General features: G+C 52.0%; 2 protein-coding genes across 2 annotated transcripts; one reads left to right on the forward strand and one right to left on the reverse strand.

Moving 5' to 3' along the window:
* Positions 1-2,582: 2,582 nt before the first annotated feature.
* On the reverse strand, positions 2,583-7,466 carry COCSUDRAFT_59621 (hypothetical protein; the record flags this gene model as incomplete). Its single annotated transcript, XM_005643623.1, has 13 exons — positions 2,583-2,822; positions 3,149-3,303; positions 3,603-3,672; positions 3,830-3,836; positions 4,102-4,256; positions 4,734-4,984; positions 5,336-5,480; positions 5,850-5,958; positions 6,095-6,231; positions 6,448-6,579; positions 6,710-6,817; positions 6,939-7,169; positions 7,314-7,466. The coding sequence occupies 13 exons, from the start codon at positions 7,464-7,466 to the stop codon at positions 2,583-2,585; spliced, it is 1,893 nt and encodes a 630-aa protein (XP_005643680.1).
* A 2,860-nt stretch (positions 7,467-10,326) lies between these two features.
* COCSUDRAFT_20026 (Pkinase-domain-containing protein) lies at positions 10,327-13,475 on the forward strand (the record flags this gene model as incomplete). The annotated part of the gene is made up of 6 exons (XM_005643624.1): positions 10,327-10,390; positions 10,485-10,687; positions 10,958-11,091; positions 11,387-11,561; positions 12,011-12,189; positions 13,202-13,475. Coding segments are annotated over 6 exons (1,029 nt in total), but the record flags the coding sequence as incomplete, so codon positions are not given.
* Positions 13,476-14,708: the final 1,233 nt, after the last annotated feature.

Genomic DNA, 14,708 nt, shown 5'->3' on the forward strand with positions numbered 1-14,708 from the left:
TGTGCACAAGAAAGGCAGCAAGCTTGACATGCTCAATTATAGACCCATTGCCGTTACTGAGCCCATCATGCGCTTGTATGCTGGCATATTGAATTCTCGTATTCTGAAGTACACAGAGGGGGCTGGATTGCGTGCAGCCACACAGGCTGGCTTTAGGCCAAAACTGTCTACGGCCCACCAGCTATTCACCTTGCAGCATTTTATCGACCGGCAAAACCATGCTAAGCAGCCCTTGTATTGTTGCTTTCTTGATCTGAAGGGTGCTTATGACAGAGTGAATCGGGTGTTGCTCTGGGAGAGTCTGCGTCGCCTGGGCATTGATGGCCACCTGCTCTCTGCCATTCAGTCTTTGTATGCCAATTCTACGGTTGCCATTAAGATTGGGAGCAGGAAGGGTCCTAGTTTGCCCTCTGAGACAGGATTGAAGCAGGGTTGCCCCCTTAGCCCAACGCTGTTTGGCTTGTTTGCAGATGGCCTGCACAGGCACTTGCTGCAGAGGTGCCCTGGGGTTGGCCCGCAGTTGCGTCCTGGCAGTTGTGTACCAGATCTAGGCTATGCCGATGACTTTGCTTTGCTCGCCACCACACCTGCTCATTTGCAACGCTTGATTGATGCAGCTGCTGAGTTTTGTGAACAAACGGGAATGGTCATCAGTGTTGACAAAACAAAGATTGTGGTGTTCTCTTCAAGTTTGCCAGGACCTTTTCAATGGCTTTGTGGTGGTGCGCCTTTACATTGGGTTCAGCAGTTTGAGTACCTGGGTGCCCTTTTTGACGGTGCCCAAGGCATTAATCTCACCTTTGGCAAGCTTCACAGGAACATGTGGGGTGTGTGGGCACAGCTCAAGCAGCAATATGGGAAGTTGCATTGCAGCATGTCAGCTGGCCTGTTGTTGCGCCTATATGATGCATGTGTGCCGCCGACTGCCTCCTACGGTTGTGAGGTGTGGGGCCTGCGCAGCCTTCCTGGTGGCGACAGCCGGCGGGGCCGGGCTGCCTTGGCCTCCTCTCACCTGAAAATTCTGAGAGACATTGCTGGCGTCCCCACCTCTGTGCATGGTGCCATCTTGCTTAAGGAGTTGAATCAGCAGACCCTTGATTGTGTGTGGTGGCGGCGCATTATCAAGTTCTGGAACAATTTGGCTGCCTTGCCTGCAAATAATTTTCACAGGCAAGTGGCCCTTGATGATTGTTGGGATGCCATAACCCGTAATGTTAAGAATTGGGCTTGGGCCTTCATGCGGGGCTTGCGCCGAATTGGGTATGAGTTTGTTATTCGGTTTGACACCCTTGTTCCTGTGGAAGTTGATGCTGTGATGCAGCTGCTAGATGCGCAAGCACTGCAGGTTTGGGATGACATTGACATTTGCCCTAGGACCTGCCCGTCCAGCAATGCCACCTTGTGTACATATCACAGATGGTTTGCTAGGCCAGCTTGTGTGCGCCACCCTTGCCAGCTCTTACAGCAGCCTTTGAGTGCCCGTTGCTTGCGTATACTGTTGAAGTTCAGGATGGGTTGTCATAGTCTGCCCAATGTCTCGGGCCGCTGGGCAAGGATTCCCCGGCCCCAGCGTTTGTGCATGCGTTGTGCCCAGCAGGTTATTGGGGATGAGCGCCACCTTGTGTTTGAGTGCCCTGCCTTGCAATCTGTTCGGGACAGATATCCTGGGCTGTTTGGTGCAGCCATTGTGACGATGCAGCAATTCATGTGGCAGTTGGACATTGTTGGTGTTGCACATTTTGTGATGGATTGTTTTGATTATTTGGATGCTGCCAGTTCATCCAATCAGCCCTAGGCGGCTGGAGTGATGTAATCTTCCTTCCTTCCTTCCTTCATGTGTAATTGGCGGTAATTCATGTGTAATCTCCAATTCATGGAATATTTTCACAACCTGCTTAATCATTGAATACAAGAAAATATATGAAGAAGGTCATATCAACTTGTAGGCTTAATATGGCCTCTGGCTTTGGGTTTGCCGACCTCGCAAAAAGTGTCACCGGTCAAGCTCAAAGACAATACCTTCAGATTCGGCATTGCAGGTAATGCTGGCAGGGTAGCGGTGTTCATTTGAAGTTTTCTCCAGAAATCTCGGCTGATACAGCAGCCAGGTCAGAAGCATCATGTGCGACTCTCTCACACGAGAATCCATGCTTCCAAATGATGGAGCAATCGTTGTGTGCAGGTGCAGGATTCTCAGCTGGGAAGGTGGGATGGAGTGAAGGACGGCAATCGCAAAATCCTCAGCATCCCTGTTAATGGGAAGATCAATCTGCAAATCCTTGCAATCCTTCCGAATTGATTTTTGAGCATGCATTTTTCTCGTTTTCCATTTTCTCTTCCATTATTATTAATATGCATGGACTTCATCGGAATCATTCCTGCAATTCTGCAATGATTGCGCGCATTGGAAAAGCCTTGCGGCGATTACGTGATGAATATGATGATGATCTTCCTCACAGTATCAACGATACACGGGCGGTGCAACAAAGCGGCATTCATTGGAAACTTACACAAGCCCCGGAACTCCTATCATGATCAAGCCTTGGCAGCTAAAATGGACCCTGCAGAGCACCTGCCCTGTGCTACCAAGCATTGAAATTCCCATACGACGCCTGTTTTGCCTTCTTGGCGGGAGGCCCCGGAGCTTCCCCTTCGGCCCCTGGGCTCGCTGCAGGAGCTGCTTTTCTGGCGGCATGCACATTGAGGTACTTACCGACTCCAGTGCCATGGCCCTGTGCACTGGGCTGTGCTGCCGGCACTGGGTTGCTGAACCATGCACCCACTCGCTCTTCCTCTGTAGGCGGCCCTGCCTCCTTCTCAGCCTGCAATGCAATTTCTCCCTCTTTAGCAATTCACAATAATAGCTCGGTGATAAAAATTTTGGCAATACAATTGCCGAAGCAGCCCTTTCTCCTTACATGGCGCTCGCACTGCTTGTATGTTTTGTAGTCACTCTTGGCCTGACAGTACCGGATGTCAGTGATAGACCTGCAAGCTTTAGGACTTTTCAAGTAAAATGATGGCACGTTGATCAAGCGCAAGTAGCCCCCGTGAGCATGCTGCGTTCATGGGGTGTAGCCTAGATGAGACACCCGCATTTACCCATCCACATGCACTGCGCGCTCAAAACAAGTCACAGGAAGCGCACCTTGAGCCGGGCTTCCTCGGCAGCCTTGCGCTCGGCTTCCTCCTCTTCTTTGTAGGGGTTAACAAAGACCGTGGCACCGGTGATCTTGATCTCCTGGCGCGGCTTGTCATCGTCGTCTGTAGGCACCTTCTCCATCGCCGTCAATACCTCAAAGCCTGCACAACCACAGAAGGAGATATGAAGTACTGAAGTTGCAGCATATTTGTCATCACTTCCAGCACACCTGAAAGCCTGGAGAATCACAAGATGAAATGCAATAAAAGTCCCACAGAGAGCAGCATAATTTGCCATTAGCAGCACCAACGACAATATTGGCTAAGGGACTCTGATGCTTTCCATGTAGCAGGAGGCATGCACTGCTGGGATGGAAAGTTTTTTGAGCAGACCCTTGCAGACAGAGGAGCAGTTCACGAAAGAGGTCATGGCATCTGTGTAACATCATGCAGGTTCCCACCTCCAACGACGCGGCCAAACACAGTGTGCTTGAAGTCCAGGTGGTGTGCGCTCTTGTACAGGATATAGAACTGCACAGCACAACTTTGTTATTGTCTTTCTAGATTACGGCAAGAGCCAATCCACTGTGGGCACGGTGCTCAGTGTTTGTAGCGACCTCTGCCAGCCGGGGCCAGGACAAAAGAAAACATAAACGGCTCAGCAAAACATCTGGAGGGCCTCGTGCACCAGGATCCTGCATCTCCACATTCCCACATCCCCTTGACCTAACAATGTACCCTCCACAAGGTGTCTCCATACATATCTCTGGAGCATGAGAAGAACTCCTGCCCAAGTCTTGCCCCTCAAAGGCCAAAGTGACTGTGTGCCCCAAGGTGCACCAAGCCAGAATAGTCTTTCCGCATATCGCTTTGCATGCAGTTGCCACACTTGCGAGTCATCTGAGGCCTATGATGAGAGAAAATGCACAACAAGGGAAAATGAACAGCTGGATTCGGCACAAGGAGCTTGCCTGGGAGCCATTGGTGTTGGGGCCTGAGTTGGCCATGGAGAGGACACCTCGGCCCGCATGCGTGAGCCGCGAGTCCAGCTCATCCTTGAAGGTGGGCCCGTAGATGGACTCGCCCCCCGTGCCTGTGCCTGTAGGATCGCCACCCTGCATAGCAAACCTCGGTACTCAGTCTTGACCATGCTGACCCAATAGGGCACTATTGAAGCCCGCCGGATCTGTTGCCACCATATCTGCAATGCAAAGTCGCCTGCAGAGCCTCACTTAGAAGAGATAAAATGAAATAGCTACGATACTTTTGACAGTAGAAGACTCCCAAGTGATGCTGTGCTGCAAAGCAAGTCTCAATCTGGGCAGCACTGCCCGCAAGTGATGCAGTGGAGACCGGGGCAATACTCGTTTTCACAGGAGCCAACAAAGCATCATTCTCACAAGAATACGAGGGGCTACTGCCGCACAGCTTGGCCTGCTGGCATATCACCAGGACAGGGCAATCACAGGCCAAGAAGGGTAAGGGCAGTCCACATGCATCATCTTTGCCTCGGCGCTGAGACATTCTGCGTGGAGGTGCCCACCAAGAACTTCATGAGAGACACCACTTATTGAGAGCTAGGCATAGCCCACCTGGATCATGAAGCTACGGATGGAGCGGTGGAAGATGGTGTCGGAGTAGTACCCGCCCTCCGCCAGCACGAAGAAATTCTCGCATGTGCGCGGCGCGAAATCGCAGTGCAGCTCCAGGTTGAGGTCGCCCAGATTCGTGTGCAGGCGCATGTAGCCCTTCTTCTTGGGGCAGCGCTCCACTCGCACCATCGTGCGCGCATTCTGCGTCGTCACGTTCACCGCCGTCGACGTGAAAGACCGCGAAGCCGCGCCTGCCGCAGCGCGGACAGCAGGATAAGCGCCTTTGAAATCAAACCTCAAGAGAATAGGAATAGAATTTGATATGTATGCTTGTTCCTGCAGGGTGGTAAATACACTTGTGATGTAATCAGAAGAATGCCATATACTGTATGCCTTGGAAATTGGTGTGACAGGGACAAGGGGCCGCTCGGAGGCAGAGCAGCAATTGATGCACCACAGGAACAGCGGCTTGCATGGAGGCAGCTAGTGCCTCACCGAACCCAGTTTGACCACATGCGGCCAGTCCCTACATTCGCACTTGAGGTGCCAAGTGCCTGCATAACAACTGCCTGCAACCTGATTCAATCTCAAACTTGGAACACCTGTGGTGCGCATGGAGTCTTCCCGGTACTGTGCGCTCATGTAAGGCTTGGGCACGGGCTTCTGCCCCTGGCCGCCGGCCTTGGCCGCCTCCAGCGCATCCTTGTCCTGACCCCGCCACGATCCCGTCTCCATCTCCTTGCGCATCTGCGCGCACGCGCCGGCACACGCCCGTCAGGTGCCGCATATTCACACTGCAACAGCTGGCTATATAATTGCGACAGGTGACTTGAGCATTGAAACAACAGCCCTCAAGTCACTGCCCTGAACCCGCAACAAGTCTCCATCTGACAGGATGCCCTTTAAACAACAGGTCCCCACTGAAACAGCACCAATAAAATAGCAGACTGGAATCTTCCCCAGGGAAACAGCAGGGCCCCGCTTGAAGCAGCTCCACGAAATTGAGCAGGCTTTGACCACTCCATGGCCCCTTGATCTCTAACTTTTCATCCTCCTTCAAGCATGATCTTTGAGCATGATCTTTGCAACGGTTGTCATTGGTGCATTTGTGCTGACCTTTTCTCTGACCCAGGGAGGCGCCTGGGAAGGGTCGTCTGTGTTCCAGGTGGAGGTCCCTGGCTTGAAGTTTGCCGCTGGCCTGTCCTCCGGCTTTGGGGGCTGCAGCCTGCACCAGCACAACCCAGTGCTCTTCAGCCCTAACAAGCGACTAGCTAACAAGCATGCAGCACAAGTTGCAGATGACTCTGCAGGCAGGCATGTAAAGCCAGAGAGAATTCTTTGAAAGGCAGTGAGACAGTCACCTTGGGTCGGGCCCGGCCTGAGCGCCGTCCTGCTTGCCCGCCTCTGCCTTGTCACCCCCTCGCTTGGCAGTTGAGTGCGCCTCTGCCAGTAGCCGTGCAGCCTGCGCCTTCTTGCCACCTCCGCCCTGCTCAAATGCCTGCCCACACACAAAGACACTTAAGCCACGAGTCTGCAGACTCCTACGCATCTTGCCGGCTGTAATTGAATCTAAAGACAGCCAGAAAGCCTTCACTCACTGTTTTCGTGAAAGTATTATAAAAGACAAATGGGAGTATCCATCAAGAAGTGACTGCAGAGGTGGGGGCCTCAGGCGCGCCTTGGCTGCGTCCGCTGTGTTGAGTTTGCTCATGACACGCTTCATGTCCTCTGAGAGGCCCTCTGCCTTGATGCTGAACATGGGGTCGGCCTCCTGGGCCGCCAGCTCATCTGCATCCTGCAGGCTGAGGTTCTTCTTCACATGGTCAAAATTCTCCAGGTTCTTCCCCTGCAATGCATCACATTCCCAGCTGCTCAGCAGGCAGTATACAGCAATCACTGCAGGTCATCATTGAAGTCTTATTGACCACCAGGAGCTGAGATAGCACTGTCCCTAGGCGACAAATGGGATGCAGCACCTGGAGATTCAGGGGATCCTGAAGGTGGATGATGTCTTTCCGAGTGATGGGCGTGTCATCTAGAAGGTCCTTCCAGTACTTTGGTTTTATGTTGAGCTCCTCTACAGCCTGCAGAGGTGATAAATCAGCAGGCAATGTCAATGCCAGCACATGAGCCTTGTCGATGCTCGTCTGTGCTCCCATCACAAGAAATTGCCTGCACAGGAGTCTGCAAGCAGAGGCGACGTACCTCCCAGCAGTAGACATTGCCAGTGGGCTTGACTGCCACGATGTGGGTGTGCTCGGTGAACACTTTGTTGAGCACAGGGCACATGTACTCCCCGTCACTGTTCTTGTGAAAATTCAGCTTGATGACGTCCTTGAGGGACAGCGGGTCGCCGGTGACTGGGTGCTTCTTGAATTTCATCACGTATGGCACGATGTTCGTGATGTCATACGTGGTCCCATCCGCTGTGCAGGCCTGCAACACAGCGAAAAAAGCCGTTCAAGGGATCCATTAGGCAAGCACGCTGTGCTGTCTTTACATCGTTTAGGGCCCCAGTCATAGAATGCAAGCAAGCTCCGCCTGAGGAAAGTTTGCTTACAAAACGTCATAGACACCCACCGGGTCTTCGAATGGAGTGAAGGATATTGCGCAGCAGTTGAAGGGCAGACACTTGAAGGTTGATCTGCTCTTGTCCTTGTGGCCGCCCCATTCAGTCTGCCACTCTGTCGCGGTGATGTAGCCGCGATCCTTCTTCAAGCTTTTCTTCCCCATGATAAAAGCAGTAGGGGATCCCTAAATCAGGACCACCTAGCCAGTACCTGATCCAGTGCTTACTATGCCAAATATACTGTGCGTTCTTCTGCACCGTACTTGCGCTATGTGGTGAGCTCTTACGTTTCTAAGAGACGCGATCGGTATCGACACAGCAGTCAGAATCTTCTACTTCGTATTCAACACGAATTCCAATATTTTCTTGAAAGCCCAACTCTTCAGGCATATCGCTATTATCTGCGTATAGATTGGACCAGATATTTACTTTGCATACTCCTGTACTTTGCAACGTATCCTAGAATTGATTTGCGCAACAGAGACATTCACAGGAAATTAAGCACGTGCCCGGCAAGAGACCCTCACGTGCTTGTTTTTGCGAGGATTTGTGCCCGGCGAGGCAGCCGAATTCTGAAATAAATCTGTGAATCTCCTAGTTGTGTCTGCTTGATGGCGTATGGCTTCCCTGTTGTGATCTGTGACCAGCTGAAAGCAAGTGCCCAGCTATTGCGCCTCCCTTGGCAGGCAGTAGCCACTTCACTGGTCTTCTTGCATCGATTTGGTGAATCTGCTTCGGAATTCGACTTTCCCGACGAGGTAATCGCCTTTCCTTCAGCGTGCTTGAATGGCTTTCCAATTGTGAAATCGAGGACGTGGATCAGTAGTAATACACACGCAAACTGCTAATGTTTGTGTGTCTTTGGGTGGCAATATGGATGTTCAGAGGCTAATATCCGCGTGTATCTTTGTAGCTTCCAAGGTCGAGGAGGTAAGTCATTATTTCGGACACTTCCTCCTCAATACAATGTGGTTGAGGACGTGTTGTTTTGGCAAGCCACTCTATGCCATGGCGCATGTTGTGATCACAATTCCTGATTGTCAACTTCCAACTTTTGCAGAGCCCCGTGCGCACCAATGACTTGCTGAATGCGGTGCGCTTCGTCACCAGCCCGCAAGACAGCACTGCTCTAGCAAGAGCCTTCCCTGGCCTCAGCGTCAGTGTCACATCAGCAAGCGGCACAGAATTACAGCCGCATCAGCCAGCCGGAGATGCAAACGGATCGGCAGCGAATGCGCCTAGAGCTGGGTTTTTAGCAGGCGACGAGTACTATGCAGCCAAAGACCAGCTGATCATGGACGAGCAGCTTCTCCTGAGAGTGCTTCGATTTGAAATCGCCGTGCAGCATGCGCACAAGTACCTGCTCAACATGTGCCATGTGCTGCGATGCAGCCAACCTCTGGCGCAGATGGCCACATGCCTGGTGCGTAGAAAAATGATCTCTTTCCTTTGCCACCCATGCACCTTGCTCACCGACTTGACAAAGGCAATTGTTTGATTCCTCGGCCTAAAAGTGCTCTTCATAATGTGTCTATTAATCTGCGGATTGGATGCAGGTGAATGACAGCTTATCCAGGACGAAGTTGTGCGTGCAGCACACACCTGCTGAGGTGGCAGCAGGTGCATTGCATGCAGCCTCCCTGCTGCTAGGAGTGGCCAGGGAGCTTCCATACAGAGGACAGCTCTGCTGGTGGGACGCCCTAGGTTTCAGCTTGACGACCCTGGAGAAAGTAGGGCATGCTCTGGTAGATGCACTATTGCAGCGGGACCAGTCAGTACAGTGAGCTCTCATTTGAAGCGGCACAGCCGTCACATCAAATCCTGGCAAGGCAGGTTGCTGGGAAGACCAATTCACGCCTCGTGTCCCAACTCATGGTGAGCCACAACAACCGCTGCGCAGCAAATGTATGCGCTTGTGCATGCAACACTTGCTGATTGTCTTCGACTGATCGTCTCAGAGACAATTCACTCAACGCACAAAATTAGGTGGAGGTTTTGTGCCCAGTGTGCTGGCAACCCTCAGGCTTTTTAGCAGCTTCTAGTAGGCTTGGACGCTGCAAGTCATGTGCTGTGATTATCTGATGTGCTTGCGCAGGGAGCATGCTATGGACAGCTGTACTACACTACCCTGTATTACACTGGGTGCAGTACTGCTGTACACTGGCAGTACACTAGTGAGTGCCGGCAGCTTGGGCGGAAATCGAGATCTACTAAGTACACGAGCTCTACTGGAGCTGCTCTGCTTGGGCAAACATCAGGCTGATTTTGTGACGCTCATTCTTGCTGACTCAAAGCTTGTACATGTAAAGAAGAAATAGGAAGAATTTTCCATGCTTATGAGCCAGCATGAACTTCATCATCTCGCCTCTCATTCGGCTCCTCGGCACGCCCTTGGAGACCATGGACATCACGCTTGCATCACGGTGCTGGATGCAGTTCGAACACTGGACGAAAGTATATGCATTCTACTAAGGTAATGTTTCACCAGTGGAGAGTGTTCTTGACACGTAGAAATAAAGGGTTGAGACACAAGTAATTCCTTACACATCCTTTTCCAGCCATCCGACTACGCTTCTATTACGTTGCAATATATAGTAAGCGCCTTTAAGTAAAGAAGACGTTCAAAGCAAGAATAGCGGGTCTTATTGTGAACTTCACTAGCCTGGCATGTTGGGAGATTGGGCAAAATAGGGATGCCCATGCTTTCCTGGCCATTGGGCCCTGTCTTTGTTCGTCCCTCTGTTGTGAATAAGGTATTCATTGAATAAATCGCTCACAAAGCTGCTAGATACATTTGAGCTTCACCCGGCCTGATGGGGGCCTGTGCCAGCAAACCAAAAGAACCTGACTCCCCAATCCGAATCCACCAAGGACAAGCAAAAGTAGACTCAAGGTCAAAGGAAACTGTATCACGGCCAACGTGAGATGCTCCTCCATCCATTATAATGTGCTTTGTGCGGCCAACCTGATTGTTGAGCCTGCTCTCTGGGCCCATCAAGTAAATACTTGTGTTGGTGCAGGTGCAAGTTGCGTACAGATGCAAAAGTGAGAGAAGTCTACAAGATTGGGAAAACACTGGGGACAGGCGGTGAGCTTCATCCCTCAGACGTGGATAAGATTAGGATTCCAATCAAGTTCTACGCGCTATACAGGGTTAGACTGGTGTGTCATACCTGCTGCAGGCTTTGCAGTGGTGAAGCTGGCGACAGAAAGAGCGACAGGTGGCGAGTATGCCGTCAAAATCATGTCGCTGCCAGAGAGGGGTAGATCAGTCGGCGACAATGAGAACTCCCGGGACGACATCTTCAAGGAGATAGATATCCTAGTCGGCCTCAATCACCCCAATGTGATCTACCTGAAAGAGTACTTTGAGGAAAACAACAGGGTGCGTGCCTGCACAAGCCCCCACTTGCACTGTTTCTGTGTTCCACTTCCCACACTTGCAGTCATACAGTGCTGGAAATGAACTCCCTCAACACCATCTTACACACATTAATGGCTGTCTCTGTATACAATTCATTCCATGCAATATTGTCCACTCAATGTCCATCCCGTTCAGTGTGTCTGCTCTGCCTATGAACTGTGGACAGATGCAGTGCCAGGCGGAAAATTTGGTGCCAACCAGTGACTGCACCAAGCCATGTCTGCTGCACAGGTGTACCTGATTACAGAGCTGCTGACAGGAGGGGAGCTGCTGGATGCAGTGCTGCAGCGAGGCAGCTACAATGAAGCCGACGCGCGCGACTGCTTTGTGCAGCTGCTCCGGGGCATCGAGTACCTTCATGCAAAGTGCGCTCACATGCAACTGAATTGCCCCGTCCATCCTGACCATTTCGTGCGGAAGGGTTCTGCTTGACCTCTTGCAGAAGACAAGGCACTCATAAGATGGAAATCTCCATCTTGAGTTTCTGACTAACATAAGTTCATGTCATGCCACATGGATGTTCCTGGCATGAGCATCATGACGGCTGGGGTTGAGACATTAATGCCCAATATCCTAGCCCTTGATCCCGGGTTCACAATGTTACAATGTTCCGTCTGAGGTTGCTGACGCGCTGCTTGTACTGTGCTGTGCTGCCTGCAGTAAGATCACACACAGGGACCTGAAGCTGGAGAACCTGCTGCTGCAGCGGCCGGCGAATGAGAACGACATTCCCAGTGTAAAGGTGGCGGATTTTGGGCTGGCAAAGAAAATGAAGGAGAGCCAGATGCAGACCATCTGTGGCACGCCCCAGTACGTCGCGCCAGAGGTCATCCTGGTGGGTCATCCTCACCCAGCACAAGACCAAGGCATTGATTTGGTCGCCACTCTACCTCTGCTCTCTGCCCTAGACTCATGCCCTCAATGCTGGCAAGATCCAGCACCAGGGCCTCTCAACAGCTTGACCATATATATAAATCTATCTGTCTGTTCCAGTGCTGCTTCCAAATCCACGCCATGCATCCATGGAACTCGTTTACTTTGTCTTCACTTCCTGAAAGTGTGGAAGATACCTGCCATTATTCAACAGAGCATTCAGAATTTTGACATGCATGCAAATTATTGAAGATCTAGAACGTTTTTTGAAAGATAAACCCGATGCTGTTGATCTTGCATATGACTGGTGGGAGGAACGCAGATCTTGGGAGATTGATATAATGACCAATGTTTTGCTCAATGTATTTGGTCCTGAAAACTGCAGACTCTAATAAAAATTATGGTGCGCAGGGGACGCCCGGGCTGATATATGGGCCGGCGGTGGACCTGTGGAGCGCGGGAGTGGTGCTGTTCATCCTGCTGGGCGGCTACCCGCCGTTCTATGACGAAAATGAGCCGGCGCTGTTCGCACAGATCCGCCGCGGTGCCTTCTCCTTCGACGACCCCGTATGGGACTCCGTCTCCGACAAGTGCGCGGCTCACACCTTTTTATTCTCAACCTCAACCCTAACAGGTTGCGCTCGCAGCCAATCGACCCTGAAGGGTTTGATGCTGACTGGTTTCATTCATCACCCCATCTCTCAAGGGAGTCAATTCATACATATTCCACCAGGCAAAGTGATCACAAAGGCAAATCGACTTGAAGTGTATTGGCCAAAAAGTGGCTGGCTGCAGCACGTGCAGTACAGCAGGATCAGTGGAGACCCCACAGTGTGTGCCAGAGGAGCCTGTCAAGCGGACATGCCAGCAACAGTGGAGATGACAAAGCGAAGTATCTGGCTTGGAGAAGGCCTCTGAGCGGTCAGGATTCAGTGTCTAGGGAAGTGACGTTGATGGGATCACATTCCTCCTGAGGGCAACAGCGGGTGTAAGGCTTTTGAGATGCATTACCTATTCAAGGGCCACGATGCACTGTGGTGGTTGAAAAGCAGCGAGAGGGCCGCAATGCACCCCTCTGCCCCAACCGTGCAGCAACACCAATATGCTGACCCTGCATGTCTGGGAATGTGCGCCAGGATCCACTGATCCAGCCTGTCCACATGGGACCGCAAGTCTCCAGTGTATAATGCAATCTCAAAGGACAGGCTGGAATCGGATTTTGGCGCGCACTGCTGGCGCACATGCAGGGCCATGAGACTAAAATGGGCTGTGGAGCAGAACCCCATCAGTTGCCAATAGAAGGAATCTGCTGCATCACCTCTGCTTGTGCTTTCCATCCCTGCAGCAGCCCCCTTGGCTCTGCAGGCTTGATGCTGCGGCAACTACTGAAGCGCTTCGGTGTTGAGCTCTCGCGCAAGAGGGTCAAGGTCGCTTGCGGGCAATCTGACTGACGCTTCAGCAAAAGGCTTCAATGACATTGCCGTCTTGCAGGGCAAAGGCCTGAACCAGACGCTGCAAGACCTGTCTATCTCTTTGCTTCTGCTGCAGCTTCGACGTGCCTGCGGCCGCGCCCTTGACAGCGAAGGGTCGGTGTGGGCGCAGGGGCAAGGAGCTGATCCGGAGGCTGCTGGAGGTGGATCCCAAGGGGCGGCTGACGGCTGCGCAGGCGCTGCAGCACGACTGGTTCACGGGCGGCATGGAGGAAGACAAGCTGCCCGACCTCTCCACCACACGCGCCAAGCTGCGCAGGAAGGAAAGCAGCCATCACTTCCGAGTGCGCGCCCCTTTGAGTCCCTTCCCTTTGAGTCCCTTCGGCAGCGCTCTGCACCTTGAACCTCTGCCATCGAATGGCTGCCATCGACTGCCTCACAAATGAGCTCAAGGGACCACAAGTCAGGGACCAGTGGTCCCCCATACAAACAAGCAATAGATCATCTTGTGCTGGGATGCCAAGATTAACAAGGGCAATTGAAGCTTACCATTATTAATTATTGTAACGCTTGCCATCAAAGTCTGTTGGTATCAGTGACATTTCTTGAGCGAGGGGATGAGATTCTATCTGTGTTGCAGGGGGCGGTGCATGCGGTGATGATGCAGAACCGGCTGCGGCACCTGGAGGAGATGGTGCACAATGGGGAGGTGGCCGCGCGGCAGACGCTGCTGTCAGACCCGGAGGAGCTCGCGCGCGCGACCGAGGCGGCCAGGTGTGTGCAGCCTGTTTTCTTACGCCCATTACTACAGAGCCTGAGGCTGTAAAGGTTCAGTGGGTTGTAGCCTGCCAGAATCCAGATAAGCGTGGGACCTTTGGCTTGGGCATTGAAAGCGAGGGCAAACTCATCAATGGGGAATAGAGATAAAAAATTGCCTCGGACCTAATACAAGGTCCATATGCTTACCACTCTAATTTGGCGGTGTTCCCTTGCTTGCCAAGCTCAGCATGGTCAATTTGAATTATGCAGTGTCTCAATTGTGGTGTGGGCGGCATTTCTTGGCTGGTTATATGCCTGTTGTGACCTGACATGGTGACTGTGAACATGCAATGTCAATTATGGTGAGACTGATGGAATATATGAGTGGAGGGAAGGCACTTTCGTGTGCATTGTGCGCAGCAATGTGTATCTGCAGTGGTCATTGACTCATGAAGAGGGTTCTGGGTGCAGGCGATTGGAGGCTAGGGAAGCTGAAGCTGCGATAAGATAACAGGAGGGAAGTGCATCGCTGGAGAATTTCATGTCCGAGACCAATTCGCTCAGAAGTTGGTGAAGCATTGTGTCCACATTGTGGACCAGTTTGTGCTCAGCAATGGGCAGCATGTTTGAGGGCTGCAGGATGGAGACAGCAACAGAAAGCAGCGGGTGCCATATATTTTCTATTGCCAGCAAAGGCCCTACTGGGCCTTCCGGGAACTTGGCAAAAAGACAATTGTAACAGTGCTACTCACAAGGAATGAGGACAACCAGGGAACATTACTGGACGCTGTTCGTTGGGAACATTCCCAGAGCGTAGAAGGCCAGACAATAAGTTGCTCGTGTGCAGTAGATCAAGTCAAGCTGGAGCAAGAAATATGCAGATGCTCGAGCAGTTGGCAATATTGTACAGTTGGATCCCT

This window comes from Coccomyxa subellipsoidea (assembly GCF_000258705.1).
Source record: "Coccomyxa subellipsoidea C-169, whole genome shotgun sequence".
NCBI lineage: Eukaryota > Viridiplantae > Chlorophyta > Trebouxiophyceae > Coccomyxaceae > Coccomyxa > Coccomyxa subellipsoidea.